Here is a 21,881-nt window from a genome sequence, read left to right on the forward strand (position 1 = left end):
ATTAGCTCCAGAGGGACGATCACAGGCCCAGCCATGGATGGGTCCCAGAGCCGCGCCGCCGTCCCCCTTACAGAGCCAGAAGAGCAGAAGACGTCCTGTCTTCAATAAGGTAGCGCACAGCACCGCAGCTGTGCGCCATTGCTCTCAGCACACTTCACACTCCGGTCACTGAGGGTGCAGGGCGCTGGGTGGGGGCGCCCTGAGACGCAATATAAACACCTTAGGGGGCAAAAAATGCATCACATATAGCTCCTGGGCTATATGGATGCATTTAACTCATGCCTGTTTTTCCATAAAAAAGCGGGAGAACGGCCGCCGAGAAGGGGGCGGAGCCTATCTCCTCAGCACACTGGCGCCATTTTTCCTCACAGCTCCGTTGGAGGGAAGCTCCCTGACTCTCCCCTGCAGTCCTGCACTACAGAAACAGGGTAAAACAAGAGAGGGGGGGCACTAAATTGGCAGATAAATCTATACAGCAGCTATATAAGGGAAAAACACTTATATAAGGTTATCCCTGTATATATATAGCGCTCTGGTGTGTGCTGGCAAACTCTCCCTCTGTCTCCCCAAAGGGCTAGTGGGGTCCTGTCCTCTATCAGAGCATTCCCTGTGTGTGTGCTGTGTGTCGGTACGTTGTGTCGACATGTATGAGGAGGAAAATGTTATGGAGGCGGAGCAATTGCCTGTATTAGTGATGTCACTCCCTAGGGAGTCGACACCTGACTGGATGGTCTTATGGAAGGAATTACGTGATAGTGTCAGCACTTTACAAAAGACTGTTGACGACATGAGACAGCCGGCAAATCAGTTAATACCTGTACAGGCGTCTCAAACACCGTCAGGGGCTCTAAAGCGCCCGTTACCTCAGGTGGTCGACACAGACCCAGACACGGACACTGACTCCAGTGTCGACGGTGAGGAAACAAACGTATTTTCCAGTAGGGCCACACGTTACATGATCACGGCAATGAAGGAGGTTTTGAACATTTCTGATACTACAAGTACCACAAAAAAGGGTATTATGTGGGGTGTGAAAAAACTACCCGTAGTTTTTCCTGAATCAGATGAATTAAATGAGGTGTGTGATGAAGCGTGGGTTTCCCCCGATAAAAAACTGCTAATTTCTAAAAAATTATTGGCATTATACCCTTTCCCGCCAGAGGTTAGGGCGCGTTGGGAAACACCCCCTAGGGTGGATAAGGCGCTCACACGCTTATCAAAACAAGTGGCGTTACCGTCTCCTGATACGGCCGGCCCTCAAGGAACCAGCTGATAGGAAGCTGGAAAATATCCTAAAAAGTATATACACACATACTGGTATTATACTGCGACCAGCAATCGCCTCAGCCTGGATGTGCAGTGCTGGGGTGGCTTGGTCGGATTCCCTGACTGAAAATATTGATACCCTGGACAGGGACAATATATTATTGACTATAGAGCATTTAAAGGATGCATTTCTATATATGAGAGATGCACAGAGGGATATTTGCACTCTGGCATCAAGAGTAAGTGCGCTGTCCATATCTGCCAGAAGAGGGTTATGGACGCGACAGTGGTCAGGTGATGCGGATTCCAAACGGCATATGGAAGTATTGCCGTATAAAGGGGAGGAGTTATTTGGGGTCGGTCTATCGGACCTGGTGGCCACGGCAACGGCTGGGAAATCCACCTTTTTACCCCAGGTCACCTCTCAGCAGAAAAAGACACCGTCTTTTCAGGCTCAGTCCTTTCGTCCCCATAAGGGCAAGCGGGCAAAAGGCCACTCGTATCTGCCCCGGGGCAGAGGAAGGGGAAAAAGACTGCAGCAGACAGCCTCTTCCCAGGAACAGAAGCCCTCCCCCGCTTCTGCCAAGTCCTCAGCATGACGCTGGGGCCTTACAAGCGGACTCAGGCACGGTGGGGGCCCGTCTCAAGAATTTCAGCGCGCAGTGGGCTCACTCGCAAGTGGACCCCTGGATCCTGCAGGTAGTATCTCAGGGGTACAAATTGGAATTCGAGACGTCTCCCCCTCGCCGGTTCCTGAAGTCTGCTTTACCAACGTCTCCCCCCGACAGGGAGGCGGTATTGGAAGCCATTCACAAGCTGTATTCCCAGCAGGTGATAATCAAGGTACCCCTCCTACAACAGGGAAAGGGGTATTATTCCACGCTGTTTGTGGTACCGAAGCCGGACGGCTCGGTGAGACCTATTTTAAATCTGAAATCCTTGAACACTTACATACAAAGGTTCAAATTCAAGATGGAATCACTCAGAGCAGTGATAGCGAACCTGGAAGAAGGGGACTATATGGTGTCTCTGGACATCGAGGATGCTTACCTCCATGTCCCAATTTGCCCTTCTCACCAAGGGTACCTCAGGTTTGTGGTACAGAACTGTCACTATCAGTTTCAGACGCTGCCGTTTGGATTGTCCACGGCACCCCGGGTCTTTACCAAGGTAATGGCCGAAATGATGATCCTTCTTAGAAGAAAAGGCGTCTTAATTATCCCTTACTTGGACGATCTCCTGATAAGGGCAAGGTCCAGAGAACAGTTAGAGGTCGGAGTAGCACTATCTCAAGTAGTACTACGACAGCACGGATGGATTCTAAATATTCAAAAATCGCAGCTGATTCCGACGACACGTCTGCTGTTCCTAGGGATGATTCTGGACACAGTCCAGAAAAAGGTGTTTCTCCCGGAGGAGAAAGCCAGGGAGTTATCCGACCTAGTCAGGAACCTCCTAAAACCAGGCCAAGTGTCAGTGCATCAATGCACAAGGGTCCTGGGAAAAATGGTCGCTTCTTACGAAGCGATTCCATTCGGCAGATTCCACGCAAGAACTTTTCAGTGGGATCTGCTGGACAAATGGTCCGGATCGCATCTTCAAATGCATCAGCGGATAACCCTGTCTCCAAGGACAAGGGTGTCTCTCCTGTGGTGGTTGCAGAGTGCTCATCTTCTAGAGGGCCGCAGATTCTGCATTCAGGACTGGGTCCTGGTGACCACGGATGCCAGCCTGAGAGGCTGGGAAGCAGTCACACAGGGAAAAAATTTCCAGGGCTTGTGGTCAAGCATGGAAACGTCACTTCACAGAAATATCCTGGAACTAAGGGCCATTTACAATGCCCTAAGTCAGGCAAGGCCTCTGCTTCAGGGTCAGCCGGTGCTGATCCAGTCGGACAACATCACGGCAGTCGTCCACGTAAACAGACAGGGCGGCACAAGAAGCAGGAGGGCAAGGATTCTTCGCTGGGCGGAAAATCATGTGATAGCACTGTCAGCAGTGTTCATTCCGGGAGTGGACAACTGGGAAGCAGACTTCCTCAGCAGACACGATCTCCACCCGGGGGAGTGGGGACTTCACCCAGAAGTCTTCCACATGATTGTGAACCGTTGGGAAAAACCAAAGGTGGACATGATGGCGTCCCGCCTCAACAAAAAACTGGACAGATATTGCGCCAGGTCAAGGGACCCTCAGGCAATAGCTGTGGACGCTCTGGTAACACCGTGGGTGTACCAGTCAGTGTATGTGTTCCCTCCTCTGCCTCTCATACCCAAGGTACTGAGAATCATAAGAAGGAGAGGAGTAAGGACTATACTCGTGGCTCCGGATTGGCCAAGAAGGACTTGGTACCCGGAACTTCAAGAGATGCTCACGGAACACCCGTGGCCTCTACCTCTAAGAAAGGACCTGCTCCAGCAGGGACCATGTCTGTTCCAAGACTTACCGCGGCTGCGTTTGACGGCATGGCGGTTGAACGCCGGATCCTGAAGGAAAAAGGCATTCCGGATGAAGTCATCCCTACCCTGATCAAAGCCAGGAAGGATGTAACTGTGCAACATTATCACCGTATTTGGCGTAAATATGTTGCGTGGTGTGAGGCCAGGAAGGCCCCTACAGAGGAATTTCAACTGGGTCGTTTCCTGCATTTCCTGCAAACAGGACTGTCTATGGGCCTAAAATTAGGGTCCATTAAGGTTCAAATTTCGGCCCTGTCAATATTCTTCCAAAAAGAACTAGCTTCAGTTTCTGAAGTTCAGACGTTTGTCAAGGGGGTACTGCATGTACAGCCTCCTTTTGTGCCTCCAGTGGCACCTTGGGATCTCAATGTAGTTTTGGGGTTCCTAAAATCACATTGGTTTGAACCACTCACCACTGTGGACTTAAAATATCTCACATGGAAAGTGGTAATGCTGTTAGCCCTGGCCTCAGCCAGGCGTGTCTCAGAATTGGCAGCTTTATCCTATAAAAGCCCTTACCTAATTTTTCATACGGACAGGGCAGAATTGAGGACTCGTCCTCAATTTCTCCCTAAGGTGGTTTCAGCATTTCACTTAAACCAGCCTATTGTGGTGCCTGCGGCTACTAGGGACTTGGAGGATTCCAAGTTGCTGGACGTAGTCAGGGCCCTGAAAATATATGTTTCCAGGACGGCTGGAGTCAGAAAATCTGACTCGCTGTTTATCCTGTATGCACCCAACAAGCTGGGTGCTCCTGCTTCTAAGCAGACTATTGCTCGTTGGATTTGTAGTACAATTCAGCTTGCACATTCTGTGGCAGGCCTGCCACAGCCAAAATCTGTAAAAGCCCATTCCACAAGGAAAGTGGGCTCATCTTGGGCGGCTGCCCGAGGGGTCTCGGCTTTACAACTTTGCCGAGCAGCTACTTGGTCAGGGGCAAACACGTTTGCTAAATTCTACAAATTTGATACCCTGGCTGAGGAGGACCTGGAGTTCTCTCATTCGGTGCTGCAGAGTCATCCGCACTCTCCCGCCCGTTTGGGAGCTTTGGTATAATCCCCATGGTCCTTTCGGAGTCCCCAGCATCCACTAGGACGTCAGAGAAAATAAGAATTTACTTACCGATAATTCTATTTCTCGTAGTCCGTAGTGGATGCTGGGCGCCCATCCCAAGTGCGGATTGTCTGCAATACTTGTACATAGTTATTGTTACAAAAAATCGGGTTATTATTGTTGTGAGCCATCTTTTCAGAGGCTCCTCTGTTATCATGCTGTTAACTGGGTTCAGATCACAAGTTGTACGGTGTGATTGGTGTGGCTGGTATGAGTCTTACCCGGGATTCAAAATCCTTCCTTATTGTGTACGCTCGTCCGGGCACAGTATCCTAACTGAGGCTTGGAGGAGGGTCATGGGGGGAGGAGCCAGTGCACACCAGGTAGTCTTAAAGCTTTTACTTTTGTGCCCAGTCTCCTGCGGAGCCGCTATTCCCCATGGTCCTTTCGGAGTCCCCAGCATCCACTACGGACTATGAGAAATAGAATTATCGGTAAGTAAATGCTTATTATTTTCTCCTACGTCCTAGAGGATGCTGGGGTCCACATTATTACCATGGGGATGTACCAAAGCTCCCAGAACGGGAGGGTGAGCGCGGAGGCTCCCGCAGAACTGATTGACCAAACTTCAGGTCCTCAGTGACCAAGGTATGGAACGTGTAGAACTTTGCAAACGTGTTCGACCCCGACCAAGTAGCCGCTCGGCAAAGCTGTAAAGCCGCCCCGGAAGAACCCACCTTACGAGTAGAGTGGGCCTTAACAGACGTAGGACACGGTAATCCTGCCGTAGAATACGCATGCTGGATAGTGAACCTGATCCAGCGAGAGATCGTCTGCTTAGAAGCAGGACACCCAGGTCTCTTGGGATCAAACAGGACAAACAGAGAGTCCGATTTTCTGTGGCAAGCTGTCGTCTTCACATAGTTTTTCAGAGTCCTTACAACATCCAAGGACTTTGATGAAATTGAGAAATCGGTAGCAACTGGCACCACAATAGGTTGGTTGACATGAAATGCCGACACAACCGTCGGAAGAAACTGCTGACGTGTCTGGAGCTCAGCTCTGTCTTCATGGAAGATCAAGTAGGGGCTCTTACAAGACAAAGCACACAGCTCCGACACACGTCTAGCAGAAGCTAAGGCCAACAAAGAGACAGCCTTCCATTTGAGAAACTTCACCTCAACCTCCTGTAGAGGCTTGAACCAATCCGATTGGAGAAAATGCAGCACTACGTTAAGATCCTATGGTGCCGTAGGCACAAAGGGAGGCTGGATGTGCATAACCCCTTTCAAAAAAGTCTGAACCTCCGGGAGGGAAGCTAACTGTTTCTGGAAGAAAATGGATAGGGCTGAAATCTGGACCTTTACGGATCCCAACCTCAGGCCCATATCCTGCTTCTAGGAAGAAGAGAAACCGTCCCAGTTGAAACTCCACCGTAGGAAACTTCTTGGATTCACACCAAGATACATATATTTTCCAAATACGATGGTAATGTTTATATGGTACTCCTGTCCTAGCCTGTATCAGTGTAGGAATAACCTCGTTCGGAATGCCCTTCGGAGCCAATATCTGGCATTCAACCTCCATGCCGTCAAACGTAGCCGCGGTAAGTCTTGATAAGCGAACGGCCCCTGCTACAGCAGGTCCTCCCGAAGAGGAAGAAGATCTGCGTACCAAGCCCTTCTTGGCCAGTCCGGAGCAATGAGGATTGCCTGAACTCTTGTTCTCCTTATGAGTTTTAGAACTCTTTGAATGAGTGGAAGTAGAGGAAACACGTACACCGACTGGAACACTTACGGAGTCACTAGGGCGTTCACGCCACGGCTTGTGGGTCCCTTGACCTGGAACAATACAGCTGAAGCTTCTTGTTGAGACGAGAGGCTATCATGTCTATTTTGGGTACACCCCAAAGATCTCTCACCTCCGTGGACACCTACGGATGGAGTCCCAACACTCCTGGATGGAGATAGTGTCTGCTTAGGAAGTCTGCTTCCCAGTTGTCTGCTCCCGAAATGAAGATTGCTGACAGTGCCAACGTGTGTTTCTCTGACGTCCTAGTGGATGCTGGGACTCCGTCAGGACCATGGGGATTAGCGGCTCCGCAGGAGACAGGGCACAAAAATAAAAGCTTTAGGACTAGGTGGTGTGCACTGGCTCCTCCCCCTATGACCCTCCTCCAAGCCTCAGTTAGGTTTTTGTGCCCGTCCGAGCAGGGTGCAATCTAGGTGGCTCTCCTAAAGAGCTGCTTAGAAAAAGTTATTAGGTTTTTTATTTTCAGTGAGTCCTGCTGGCAACAGGCTCACTGCAACGAGGGACTTAGGGGAGAAGAAGTGAACTCACCTGCGTGCAGGATGGATTGGCTTCTTAGGCTACTGGACACCATTAGCTCCAGAGGGATCGAACACAGGCCCAGCCATGGAGTCCGGTCCCGGAGCCGCGCCGCCGACCCCCTTGCAGATGCCGAAAAGTGAAGAGGTCCAGAAACCGGCGGCAGAAGACTTTTCAGTCTTCATGAGGTAGCGCACAGCACTGCAGCTGTGCGCCATTGTTGTCAGCACACTTCACACCAGCGGTTACTGAGGGTGCAGGGCGCTGGGGGGGGGGCGCCCTGGGCAGCAATGATAATACCTTGTTCTGGCTAAAAATACATCACATATAGCCCCTGGGGCTATATGGATGTATTTAACCCCTGCCAGGTCTCACAAACACCGGGAGAAGAGCCTGCCGAAATAGGGGGCGGGGCCTATCTCCTCAGCACACAGCGCCATTTTCCTGCACAGCTCCGCTGCGAGGAAGGCTCCCAGGACTCTCCCCTGCACTGCACTACAGAAACAGGGTAAAAAAAACAGAGAGGGGAAGCACTTTTTTGGCGATATTGATATATTAAGCTGCTATAAAGGAAACAACACTTCTGTAGGGTTGTTCCTGTATATTTATAGCGCTTGGGTGTGTGCTGGCAAACTCTCCCTCTGTCTCCCCAAAGGGCTAGTGGGGTCCTGTCTTCGATAAGAGCATTCCCTGTGTGTCTGCTGTGTGTCGGTACGTGTGTGTCGACATGTATGAGGACGATGTTGGTGTGGAGGCGGAGCTATTGCCGGTAATGGTGATGTCACCCCCTAGGGAGTCGACACCGGAATGGATGGCTTTGTTTATGGAATTACGTGATAATGTCAGCACGTTACAAAAATCAGTTGACGACATGAGACGGCCGGCAAACCAGTTAGTACTTGTCCAGGCGTCTCAGACACCGTCAGGGGCTGTAAAACGCCCTTTACCTCAGTCGGTCGACACAGACCCGGACACGGACACCGAATCTAGTGTCGACGGTGAAGAAACAAACGTATTTTCCAGTAGGGCCACACGTTATATGATCACGGCAATGAAGGAGGCTTTGCATATCTCTGATACTGCAAGTACCACAAAAAGGGGTATTATGTGGGGTCTGAAAAAACTACCTGTAGTTTTTCCTGAATCAGAGGAATTGAATGAAGTGTGTGATGAAGCGTGGGTTAACCCCGATAGAAAACTGCTAATTTCAAAGAAGTTATTGGCATTATATCCTTTCCCGCCAGAGGTTAGGGCGCGCTGGGAAACACCCCCTAGGGTGGATAAGGCACTCACACGCTTATTAAAACAAGTGGCGTTACCGTCTCCTGAAACGGCCGCCCTCAAGGATCCAGCTGATAGGAGGCTGGAAACTACCCTGAAAAGTATATACACTCATACTGGTGTTATACTGCGACCAGCCATCGCCTCTGCATGGATGTGCAGTGCTGGGGTGGTTTGGTCGGATTCCCTGACTGAAAATATTGATACCCTGGATAGGGACAGTATTTTATTGACTATAGAGCAATTAAAGGATGCTTTTCTTTATATGCGAGATGCTCAGAGGGATATTTGCACTCTGGCATCGAGAGTAAGTGCGATGTCCATATCTGCCAGAAGAAGTTTATGGACGCGACAGTGGTCAGGTGATGCGGATTCCAAACGGCATATGGAAGTATTGCCGTATAAAGGGGAGGAATTATTTGGGGTCGGTCTATCGGATTTGGTGGCCACGGCAACAGCCGGGAAATCCACCTTTTTACCTCAGGTCCCCTCCCAACAGAAAAAGACACCGTCTTTTCAGCCGCAGTCCTTTCGTTCCTATAAGAACAAGCGGGCAAAAGGACAGTCATATCTGCCCCGAAGCAAAGGAAAGGGTAAGAGAGTGCACCAAGCAGCTCCCTCCCAGGAGCAGAAGCCCTCCCCGGCTTCTGCAAAGCCCTCAGCATGACGTTGGGGCTTTACAAGCGGACTCAGGGGCGGTGGGGGGTCGACTCAAGAATTTCAGCGCACAGTGGGCTCACTCACAGGTGGACCCCTGGATCCTGCAGGTAGTATCTCAGGGTTACAGGTTGGAATTCGAGAAGTCTCCCCCTCGCCGGTTCCTAAAGTCTGCTCTGCCAACGTCTCCCTCAGACAGGGCGACGGTATTGGAAGCCATTCACAAGCTGTATTCTCAGCAGGTGATAGTCAAGGTACCCCTCCTACAACAGGGAAAGGGGTATTATTCCACACTATTTGTGGTACCGAAGCCGGACGGCTCGGTAAGACCTATTCTAAATCTGAAATCTTTGAACCTGTACATACAAAAATTCAAGTTCAAGATGGAGTCACTCAGAGCAGTGATAGCGAATCTGGAAGAAGGGGACTTTATGGTGTCCCTGGACATCAAGGATGCTTACCTGCATGTCCCAATTTGCCCTTCACATCAAGGGTACCTCAGGTTCGTGGTGCAAAACTGTCATTATCAGTTTCAGACGCTGCCGTTTGGATTGTCCACGGCACCTCGGGTCTTTACCAAGGTAATGGCCGAAATGATGTTTCTTCTGCGAAGAAAAGGCGTATTAATTATCCCTTACTTGGACGATCTCCTGATAAGGGCAAGGTCCAGAGAACAGCTGGGGGACGTAGTAGCACTAACCCAAGTAGTGCTGCAACAGCACGGGTGGATTCTGAATTTTCCAAAATCTCAATTGACCCCGACGACACGTCTGCTGTTCCTGGGAATGATTCTGGACACGGTTCAGAAAAAGGTGTTTCTTCCGGAGGAGAAAGCCAGGGAGTTATCCGAACTTGTCAGGAACCTCCTAAAACCAGGAAAAGTGTCTGTGCATCAATGCACAAGAGTCCTGGGAAAAATGGTGGCTTCTTACGAAGCGATTCCATTCGGCAGATTCCACGCACGAACTTTTCAGTGGGATCTGCTGGACAAATGGTCCGGATCGCATCTGCAGATGCATCAGCGGATAACTTTGTCTCCACGGACAAGGGTGTCTCTTCTGTGGTGGTTGCAGAGTGCTCATCTGTTAGAGGGCCGCAGATTCGGCATACAGGACTGGGTCCTGGTGACCACGGATGCCAGTCTGAGAGGCTGGGGAGCGGTCACACAGGGAAGAAACTTCCAGGGAGTGTGGTCAAGCCTGGAGATGTCTCTTCACATAAATATACTGGAGCTAAGAGCGATTTACAATGCTCTAAGCCTGGCAAAACCCCTGCTTCAGGGTCAGCCGGTGTTGATCCAGTCGGACAACATCACGGCAGTCGCCCACGTAAACAGACAGGGCGGCACAAGAAGCAGGAGGGCAATGGCAGAAGCTGCAAGGATTCTTCGCTGGGCGGAAGATCATGTGATAGCACTGTCAGCAGTGTTCATTCCGGGAGTGGACAACTGGGAAGCGGACTTCCTCAGCAGACACGATCTACACCCGGGAGAGTGGGGACTTCATCCAGAAGTCTTCCACATGATTGTGAACCGTTGGGAAAAACCAAAGGTGGATATGATGGCGTCCCGCCTCAACAAAAAACTGGACAGGTATTGCGCCAGGTCAAGAGACCCTCAGGCAATAGCTGTGGACGCTCTGGTAACACCGTGGGTGTTCCAGTCAGTGTATGTGTTTCCTCCTCTGCCTCTCATACCAAAAGTACTGAGAATTATACGGCAAAGGGGAGTAAGAACGATACTCGTGGCTCCGGATTGGCCAAGAAGAACTTGGTACCCGGAACTTCAGGAGATGCTCACGGAAGATCCGTGGCCTCTACCTCTAAGACGGGACCTGCTTCAGCAGGGACCGTGTCTATTCCAAGACTTACCACGGCTGCGTTTGACGGCATGGCGGTTGAACGCCGAATTCTAAGGGAAAAAGGCATTCCGGAAGAGGTCATCCCTACCCTGGTAAAAGCCAGGAAGGAGGTGACTGCACAACATTATCACCGCATTTGGAGAAAATATGTTGCGTGGTGTGAGGCCAGGAAGGCCCCGACGGAGGAATTTCAACTGGGTCGATTCCTACATTTCCTGCAAACAGGATTGTCTATGGGCCTCAAATTAGGGTCCATTAAGGTTCAAATTTCGGCCCTGTCGATTTTCTTCCAGAAAGAATTGGCTTCAGTTCCTGAAGTCCAGACTTTTGTAAAAGGAGTACTACATATACAGCCCCCGGTTGTGCCCCCAGTGGCTCCGTGGGATCTTAATGTAGTTTTGGATTTTCTCAAATCCCATTGGTTTGAGCCACTCAAATCGGTGGATTTGAAATATCTTACATGGAAAGTAACCATGCTACTGGCCCTGGCTTTAGCCAGGAGAGTGTCAGAATTGGCGGCTTTATCGTATAAAAGCCCATATCTGATTTTCCATTCGGACAGGGCAGAACTGCGGACGCGTCCTCAGTTTCTGCCTAAGGTGGTTTCAGCGTTTCACCTGAACCAGCCTATTGTGGTGCCTGCGGCTACTAGCGATTTGGAGGATTCCAAGTTGCTGGACGTTGTCAGGGCATTGAAAATATATATTTCAAGGACGGCTGGAATCAGAAAATCTGACTCGCTGTTTATACTGTATGCACCCAACAAGCTGGGTGCTCCTGCTTCTAAGCAGACGATTGCTCGTTGGATTTGTAGCACAATTCAACTTGCACATTCTGTGGCAGGCCTGCCACAGCCTAAATCTATCAAGGCCCATTCCACAAGGAAGGTGGGCTCATCTTGGGCGGCTGCCCGAGGGGTCTCGGCATTACAACTCTGCCGAGCAGCTACGTGGTCGGGGGAGAACACGTTTGTAAAATTCTACAAATTTGATACCCTGGCTAAAGAGGACCTGGAGTTCTCTCATTCGGTGCTGCAGAGTCATCCGCACTCTCCCGCCCGTTTGGGAGCTTTGGTATAATCCCCATGGTCCTGACGGAGTCCCAGCATCCACTAGGACGTCAGAGAAAATAAGATTTTACTTACCGATAAATCTATTTCTCGTAGTCCGTAGTGGATGCTGGGCGCCCATCCCAAGTGCGGATTGTCTGCAATACTTGTACATAGTTATTGTTACAAAAAAATCGGGTTGTTATTGTTGTGAGCCGTCTGTTCAGAGGCTCCTACGTTTGTCATACTGTTAACTGGGTTCAGATCACAAGTTGTACGGTGTGATTGGTGTGGCTGGTATGAGTCTTACCTGGGATTCAAAATCCTTCCTTATTGTGTACGCTCGTCCGGGCACAGTATCCTAACTGAGGCTTGGAGGAGGGTCATAGGGGGAGGAGCCAGTGCACACCACCTAGTCCTAAAGCTTTTATTTTTGTGCCCTGTCTCCTGCGGAGCCGCTAATCCCCATGGTCCTGACGGAGTCCCAGCATCCACTACGGACTACGAGAAATAGATTTATCGGTAAGTAAAATCTTATTTTTTTCTGCCCAGAGGATGATTCTTGTTACCTCTGACATTGCAGCTCTGCTCTTCGTTCCAGCCTGTCGATTTATGTAAGCAACTGTCGTTACACTGTCCGACTGCACTTGAATGGCTCGATTTCGCATAAGATGAGCCACTTGGGGAAGACCGCTGTATACGGCTCTTAGTTCCCAAATGTTTATTGGTATGCTGGATTTCAGGCTTGACCACCTTCCTTGGAAGGATTCCCCCTGAGTGACTACACCCCAGTCTCTGAGACTTGCATCCGTGGTTAGAAGGATCCAGTCCTGAATCTCGAACCTGCGGCCCTCCAGAAGGTGAGGTAGTTGTAGCCACCAGAAAAGTGAAAACCTGGCTTCTGGCGACAGAAGTGTAGATGAGATATCGACCACTTGTCCAGGAGATCCAGTTGGAAGGGCCGAGCATGAAACCTTCCGTACTGTAGAGCCTCGTAAGAGGCCACCGTCTTCCTCAGAAGGTGAATGCACTGATGAACCGAAACCCGGGCTGGTTTCAGGACATCCCAGACCATTGTTTGTATCACCAACGCTTTTTCCCCCCGAAAGACACACCCTCTGCACCTCTGTGTCGAGGATCATTTTCAGAAAAGACAACCTCCTGGTTGGCTCCAAATGTGATATTGGAAAATTCAAGATCCAACAGTGTTCCCTGAGCAGATGAGTCGTGAGAACAATGGACTGCAACAACCTCTCCCTGGACGACGCCTTTATCAGCAGATTGTCCAGATATGGGATCATGATCACCCCCTGTTTGCGGAGGAGAACCATCATCTCTGCTTCACCTTGGTGAACACCCTTGGTGCTGTGGAGAGGCCAAATGGCAGTGCCTGGTATTGATAGTGACTGTCCAACAGTGCAAATCTGAAATAAGCCTGGTGAGGCGGCCAAATCGGAATGTGGAGGTTCGCATCCTTGACATCCAGGGATACCAGAAACTCTCCCTCCTTCAGACATGAAATCACTGCTCTGAGAGACTCCGTTTTGAACTTGAACACCCTCAGGTAAGGGTTCAACGATTTCAAGTTCAACCATCCGGTTTCGGCACACGAAAAGGTTTGAATAATAACCCTTGCTTTGCATATGCGGTGGAACTGGGACAATGACCTGTGATTTTTACCAATTTTAGGATGGCTTCCTGTAGGATAGCCCTGTCTGACTGCAAAGCTGGCAAGCCTGATTTGAAGAATCGGTGAGGTGGGATTTCTTGAAACTCCAGTCTGTACCCCTGGGACACAACATCCTGTACCTAGGGATCCAGGCCGGATGACACAGAGACGAGGCTGAAACGTCTCAGTCTCGCACCCACCAGCCCGTCCTCCAGGCTTTGAGGTCCACCGTCATGCTGAGGATTTCGAAGAACCAGAAGCAGGTCTCTGGTCCTGGGAGCCTGCGGGTGCAGGCTTTTTGGATTTTGCCCGACCACCTCTAAAGAAAGTGGTAGAAGGCTTGGGCTTTTTTATCTTAGCGGTCTGAAAGGACTGCTGCACAGCTGAAGAAAACGGTTTCTTCATGGAAGTAGTAGCAGAGAGAAGGAAAGGTGATTTACCCACGGTTTCTGTGGAAATCCACGCATCCAACGCTTCCCCAAATAGAAACTGACCTGTGTAGGGTAGGTTCTCCAGACTTCTCCTGGATTCCGCATCTGCAGATCATTGGCGTAGCCAGAGTCCCCTGCGAGCTGAGACCGACATGGAGGATATCCGTGTAGTTAGCGTACCCAGGTCTTTCATGGATTCCACCATAAACCCCGCAGAATCCTGTATGTTACGTAAAAACAATTCAATGTCACTACTATCCATTGCATTCAAATCCTCTAGTAATGTGCCATCACTTTACTATGGCTTTAGAAATCCATGCACAGGCAATAGTGGGCCTTAAGGCCACTCCTGAAGCCGTGTATATGGATTTGAGCGTAGTGTCAATCTTACGACCAGCCGGTTCTTTCAACGCGGTAGAACCAGGGACAGGTAAAACCACCTTTTTAGACAGTCTGGAGACAGATGCGTCAACTATGGGTGGGTTTTACCATTTCTTACTATCTTCCTCAGGGAAGGGAAAAGCAACCAGAAGTCTTTTTTTGGGATCTGGAATTTTTAAAATATAGCACTTAATTCTTTAGACGCGGGAAAGGTTAGCGGGCTTTCTTATTATCAGTGAAGTAAGGCTCCTCAACCTGCTCAGGTGTAGTGTCATTAATGTATAACACATCTCTAACGGCCTCATCATGAGCTGCAGCCCCCTTTGCAAGGGAGGCCTCCCCCCCTCAGCACTACCCCATCACCGTCTGAAATATCAGAATGCACTGATACTAGTTTCTGTGGGAACATGCTAGGGGATTTTGCAGGAATAGGGACAGAGCCTGACCAAACTGCCCTAGACTTCTTCTACACCTGAGTTTCAGTCTCAGTATTAGCTTCAACAATAGCGATCTGAGACAAGCATTAAATCCTGTGTACATGGAATGGATCCCTGCTGAGAGGAAACATCTTCTGCAACATACAGTATGACACAGAGTCCCTAGACATGGCTATGTGAGATAGTAAACAAACACACACACACGGAAATGTCAGACACAGTCCCCCCCCAGGTATGCCACAGAGAGAGACAGAGATTGGAGCCAACCCACACACAGCGCTTTTTAAGGTAGAACTAATGACACTACCAGCGCTGTCTGTGTACCTTAATAGACTACTCAGACTTTACACAGCCTCCCCCCCCCCCTTCTACAACCTGGTACCGTACAAGGCAGCTGGAGTTGACTTGGAGGGACAGCTCTCCCTGTCAGCGCTTCTGCACGCAGGAAGATGGCGCTGAACGCTGCTGGGTCCGCTCTGACAAGCTCCGCCCCCTTTCATGGCGCTGTCTTCCCGCTCTTCTGAAGATTACACTGGCCTGAGGAATTGTGCTGGCAGCTATCCTGGGACCCTGAGTCTTGTTGGACAGTGTAGGGTGTAGGCGCTGGCTCAGGGCGCCCCTCACAGCGCCACACCATGTACCGCTGAGCCCCAGAGCGCAGTTAGTACTGCTCTCCCTACCCTGTTGCCGCCAACTTCACACCGGCTCCCCGCTTGCCAGGGGGTCCGGTGACTAACTCGCCACTGAAGTCTTCTGGCTCTGTAAGGGTGTGGCGGCATGCTACTGGGGTGAGCGATCCCCTGTGACGGCGAACGTTCGATCCCCTCAGGAGCTCAGTGTCCTGTCAGCGGAGATAGTGGCTCAGACCCCGCAGGCCGGACACTACCCTGGGACCTGGAAAATGTGAACTGTTGGCGGTCCTTGAGGACTAAGTTTGGTATCCACTGCTATAGATCCTCTGTTCTTACAAAGCCCGCCGTATAGGATGAAACATAGAAATATAGGATTTGCTGGCAGATAATCACTTGGCTTATCTAGTCTCCCCACTTGTAGACGCGCACACTTACACACTAGGGTTAATTTTGTTGGGAGCCAATTAACCTACCAGTATATTTTTGGGGTTTGTGGGTGGAAACCGGAGTACCTGGAGGAAACCCACACAAGCATGGGGAGAATATACAAACTCCACACAGGGCCGTAGTAGGCACAGAACCCATGGCCGCAGTATTGTGAGGCAGTAATGCTAAATGAAGGAAAGATTGGAGAGTGGTTGTTTGCCACAGTTGCAGCAACAATGTATGATGACACACCTTTATATACTACAGCAATGTGGATAGTCACAGGAAAATCCATTTATTACCTTTTTCAGAGGAGGAGCTTACCGTATCCCACAGATGCTAATAATGAGCTTTTGAAGGTCAGGTCTGCAGAGTTGTTTTCCTGTTCCTGTAATCCCCATGGGGGTACCAGGCATACTGACCCCCCATCTTGCCATCTTATGCTGGACACACACTAGGTGGTATATCGCTAGCCCATCGTCGGGTGTGTATACCCTATATGTCGGTGTATGATGACGTTCACACACATAACGCGTCTGCTGTGCAGCACAGCCAACGGCTGATATCTTCTGTTATACAGTATCAGCACATCTGGCGGTGAGTATGAGTATGCTTTAGACTTGTTGCAAAGACTGACGTCAAAGCCGGGCGTGCAAACTTAAATGCCTGTCCACCTGGGTGTCCTGACCAACACATTGAGCGTCCGAGTGTGTGTAGGAACCTGAATCGTCCGCTCGGTCAGCGAGACGGTGGGTGCACCGCCATGTGTGGCGAGTAGGGACAGCTATATTAAAGGCTCTGGTCACTTCTCTAACATCATAGTGAATAATAGGAACAACTTTGAATTTCTCAGTGTGTCGGAGACCTTTCATCCCTGAGTGACGATCCCATCTGGCTCCTCATTTGCTGCAAAGTGAATTCTCTCTGTTAATTGAAATTGTTCTTCACTACAGTGATTTTCTATTGTCTGAGACTGGTTAGTCTTCTCCGTCTCTCTGTGACCTCTGCAGACATGGTTAAGGAAGCACAATGTAACATTGCCCTCTGTTATTCTGGAAAATGTATAGAACATCTACGGTAGTCACAGATAATTACAGTGCCATTAAAATTGTAGCGCTAGTCTTTTTTTCAATTCATTTACAAACCAGCAGATACTGTATATTGGAAGATGAAAAAGACAGAGAAGGATGTAGAGATTGCTGGCTGTAATATGAGGGGAATATATACTACTTTTAGATACCTAGTGACATAAAAGGATATGATGTAACCCTGACACTTTATACTGCATGATATTTATAGAACGCAGCCTGAATTTCCCATTGTTATAAATTTTCTTTTATACTTGTAGATGAGGCTCAGGGAAGTAAGTGCTCGGATAACAGATCTGGAGAATGTGGAGGAGCAGCCTTCTATTGACATTTCCACATTGGTAAGATGCTCTTCATTATATTTCACCCATTGCTGTCATGGAGTTTTTTCTTTCATTTACTCTGGTAAAAGCATAAAATGCATGCCAACTGTGATTTGTTTCAAGGCTACCCTGGCACCGGCTTTGGGAGCCCCTCTCAGCCGGCCTGGCTCCGACACTGGGAGCCTCTCTTTGCCGCAGCAGCAGCGACACTAGGATCCTCTCTTGGCCGCAGCAGCTCCGACACTGGGAACCACTCTTGGCCGCAGCAGCAGTGACACTGGGAACCTCTCTTGGCAGTAGCAGCTCCGACACTGGGAGCCTCTCTTGGCAGTAGCAGCTCCGACACTGGGAGCCTCTCTTGGCAGTAGCAGCTCCGACACTGGGAGCCTCTCTTTGCCGTAGCAGCTCCGACACTGGGAGCCTCTCTTTGCTGTAGCAGCTCCGACACTGGGAGCCTCTCTTTGCCTTAGCAGCTCCGACACTGGGAGCCTCTCTTTGCCGTAGCAGCTCCGACACTGGGAGCCTCTTTGCCGTAGCAGCTCAGACACTGGGAGCCTCTCTTTGCCGCAGCAGCTCCGGCACTGGGAGCCACACTCGGCCACCGCAGCTACGTAACTAGGAGCCTCTCTCGGCCGCCGCAGTTCCGGAACTGGGAGCCTCTTTCAGCCGCCGCAGCTCTGGCACTGGGAGCCTCTCTCGGCCGCTGCAGCTCTGGCACTGGGAGCCTCTCTCGGCCGCTGCAGCTCTGGCACTGGGAGCCTCTCTCGGCCGCTGCAGCTCTGGCACTGGGAGCCTCTCTCGGCCGCTGCAGCTCTGGCACTGGGAGCCTCTCTCGGCCGCTGCAGCTCTGGCACTGGGAGCCTCTCTCGGCCGCTGCAGCTCTGGCACTGGGAGCCTCTCTCGGCCGCTGCAGCTCTGGCACTGGGAGCCTCTCTCGGCCGCTGCAGCTCTGGCACTGGGAGCCTCTCTCGGCCGCTGCAGCTCTGGCACTGGGAGCCTCTCTCGGCCGCTGCAGCTCTGGCACTGGGAGCCTCTCTCGGCCGCTGCAGCTCTGGCACTGGGAGCCTCTCTCGGCCGCTGCAGCTCTGGCACTGGGAGCCTCTCTCGGCCGCTGCAGCTCTGGCACTGGGAGCCTCTCTCGGCCGCTGCAGCTCTGGCACTGGGAGCGCCTCTTGGCCGCCGCAGCTCCGGCACTGGGAGCCTCTTTCGGCCGCCGCAGCTCCGTCACTGGGAGCCTCTCTTGGCCACCGCAGCTCCAGCACTAGGAGCCTTTCTCGGCCGCCTCAGCTCCAGCACTGGGAGCCTCTCCAGTTTCTGGCATTGCATTGGGAGTCTCTCTCAGCCGCCCTGGCTCTTCCCTCTATCTTTCTCCCACAATTCTTCCAATTTTCTCTCCCCCTCTTCCTCCCATTTATCTCTTAAGGTCATCCTAAAATAAGCATTTCTCAAGCAATTATGGACATTTATTCATGTGTTCCTTTATTTGTATTATCTACCATGCAGTGTCCCAAGACTACCTATTTGTTAATGTTTTCTGTAGTCAGTCATGCCCTGTATCCACTACAGACCCAGGATATTGCTGGGTCTATCCGAGCGGCAAATTCCTGGGTCTCAGCCCTGATCCGGGTAAAGAGCAGGGTCAGGGACCTGAGTCGTTTCCTTTTACACTGAAAAAATCCTGTTTTAATGTTCGTTCACTTGTAAAAACCTGGGATTTTCATGTCCGATGAAAAAGGGTATTAGAGACATTGAGATTTTATACTTTGCTTATTACTTTTAATTTGTAATATTTTTTTTCCTTCGTGTAAAAGGAAGGTGAAGTTCAAGATAACAAGAAAAGGATGGAGCATGTTAAAAATGAGATGGAGAAGGCAAAGACAAACTATGACGAGTTTAAATCCCTGCTTATGATCTCTGAGCAGCAATACGAGGAGATAAAAATGAGAATCAGCTCGGTGTCTGATGTTGCTGAGCCAGTAAAGGTCTGTTGTCGCATCTCTCTGTGCATTGCAGTCTATAAGCACAGCTTCAAAATGAGGAATCTCTCTCTCTCTCTCTCTCTCTCTCTCTCTCTGTGTGTGTGTGTGTATGTATATGTATATATATATATATATATATATATATGTTTTGGGTGATTCAGTTGTAACCGCTGTAAGTGTCCCAGAGCAATCGTATCTACTGATTTTTGATGTTAGCTACCCAAATGAGATATACCCCTGATGAAGTCTCCGTGAGAGACGAAACGCGTTGGGTTAGAAGGAGGAGTTTGTGAAAGAAATATCTATACACTTGCTCTTATGTGGACCACCACTGGATGCTAGTGGTGGATGAAACGATTTATGAACATTTATACCATTACAGTTTCAGATGGTTTTTTATAAATTTTAATAAATTTGTATATTGGAACCTACTGATTGCTTTTTTAAAAAAAAATAAGATTGTATTTGGACATTGTGTCACTCTATTGTATAATTAGGGGTGTTATAACAGCTCCAAGATGCCAATTTCACTGTTGCTGTATATCTATTGTTTTGGTCCCTAATGACAAGCGACCTAGTGGAATAAGGCAGCCGGTTCAAATTATTGCAAAAGATCCCTACCCTAGTACTCTGAGTTTAATTAGCGCAGAAAGGAAGTTTTGTGTTGTATATGTGTGTGTGTGTGTGTGTGTGTGTATATATATATATCTTTCTCTTACGTCCTAGAGGATGCTGGGGACTCCGTAAGGACCATGGGAATAGACGGGCTCCACAGGAGACATGGGCACTAAAAAGAACTTTAGGTATGGGTGTGCACTGGCTCCTCCCTCTATGCCCCTCCTCCAGACCTCAGTTTAATACTGTGCCCAGAGGAGAACTGGGTGCACTACAGGGAGCTCTCCTGAGCTTCCTGAAAGAAAGTATTTTGTTAGGTTTATTATTTTCAGGGAGACCTGCTGGCAACAGGCTCCCTGCACCATGGGACTGAGGAGAGAGAAGCAGACCTACTTAAATGATAGGCTCTGCTTCTTAGGCTACTGGACACCATTAGCTCCAGAGGGAGTCAGAACGCAGGTCTCCCCTAGCGGTTCGTCCCGAAGCCGCGCCGCCGTCCTCCTCGCAGAGCCGGAAGATAGAAGCCGGGTGAGTATAAGAAGATAGAAGACTTCAGATCTTCAATGAGGTAACGCGCAGCTCCCACACAGAACACACACACAGCGCACACTGTGGGGTGCAGGGCGTGGGGGGGCGGCGGCGCCCTGGGCAGCAATGTATACCTCTAGGACTGGTTATGATTAGATTTACACTATATAGTGGTAGTTCAGAGTATCCCTGCCAGTTTGTTTTAAAAAAAGCGGGACCGAAGCCCGCAACTGAGGGGGCGGGGCTTCTTCCTCAGCACTCACCAGCGCCTGTTTCTCCACAGCACACGCTGAGAAGCTGACTCCCCGGACTCTCCCTTGCTGATCACCGGTGACAGAGGGTTTTAAAGAAGGGGGGGGGGGCCACATAATTTGGTGCAGTACATATATATAAAAAGCGCTATATCTGGGTAAATTTTTGTTTTTCCAGGGTTATTGGCGCTGGGTGTGTGCTGGCATACTCTCTCTCTGTCTCTCCAAAGGGCCTTGTGGGGAAACGGTCTCCAGATAGAGCTTTCCCTGAGTGTGTGGTGTGTCAGTACGTGCATGTCGGCATGTCTGAAGCGGAAGGCTCTCCTAGGGATGAGGTGGAGCGCATGAGTGTGGTGTCGCCGTCGGCAACGCCGACACATGACTGGATGGATATGTGGAATATTTTAAATGCAAATGTGAATTTATTGCACAAACGTTTGGACAAACCAGAGTCCAGGGACGGTACGGTGGGTCAGACCCTGCCTTTCCCTATGTCACAGGGGCTTCGGGGTCTCAAAAGCGCCCACTTTCTCAGATAGTGGACACAGATACCGACACAGATTCTGACTCTAGTGTCGATTATGATGATGCGAGGTTGCAGCCAAAGTTGGCAAAGAGTATTCATTATATGATTATTGCTATAAAGGATGTGCTGCATATTATAGATGACCCCGCGGTGCCTAATCCTAAAATCCACATGTTTAAAGAAAAGAAGCCTGAGGTTACTTTTCCACCTTCCTTTAAATTAAATGAGTTATTTGAAAGTGCTTGGGAAACTCCAGACAAGAAACTGCAGATTCCCAAAAGGATTCTTATGGCGTATCATTTCCCGATCAAGGACAGGATACGGTGGGAATCCTCCCCACGGGTGGACAAGGCGTTGACGCGCCTTTCCAAAAAGGTGGCGCTGCCGGCTCAGGATACCGCTGCCCTCAGGGCTACTGCTGACCGCAAGCAGGAAACTACCTTGAAGTCAAGTTACACACATACCGGTACATTACTCAGACCGGCAATAGCGTCGGCTTGGGTTTGTAGCGCTGTAATAGCGTGGACCGATACCTTATCTGCTGATATGGATACAATGGATAAGGAAACAATTTTATTGACCCTGGGCCATATTAAGGATGCGGTCCTTTATATGAGAGAGGCTCAGAGGGATGTGGGCATACTGGG

General features: G+C 50.0%; 1 protein-coding gene across 4 annotated transcripts in view; it reads left to right on the plus strand.

Annotated features, from left to right (window-relative positions):
* The window catches only part of SMC6 (structural maintenance of chromosomes 6), a 370,384-nt gene that overhangs the window by 286,042 nt on the left and 62,461 nt on the right, over positions 1 to 21,881 (plus strand). For all 4 annotated transcript variants that reach the window (XM_063915349.1, XM_063915346.1, XM_063915348.1 and 1 more), the window contains 2 exons: positions 17,273 to 17,353; positions 19,147 to 19,317. In XM_063915349.1, the coding sequence (XP_063771419.1) occupies positions 17,273 to 17,353; positions 19,147 to 19,317 (252 nt within the window). The remainder of the gene's footprint in view (positions 1 to 17,272; positions 17,354 to 19,146; positions 19,318 to 21,881) is intronic.

Source organism: Pseudophryne corroboree, chromosome 4 (assembly GCF_028390025.1).
Source record: "Pseudophryne corroboree isolate aPseCor3 chromosome 4, aPseCor3.hap2, whole genome shotgun sequence".
Lineage (NCBI taxonomy): Eukaryota > Metazoa > Chordata > Amphibia > Anura > Myobatrachidae > Pseudophryne > Pseudophryne corroboree.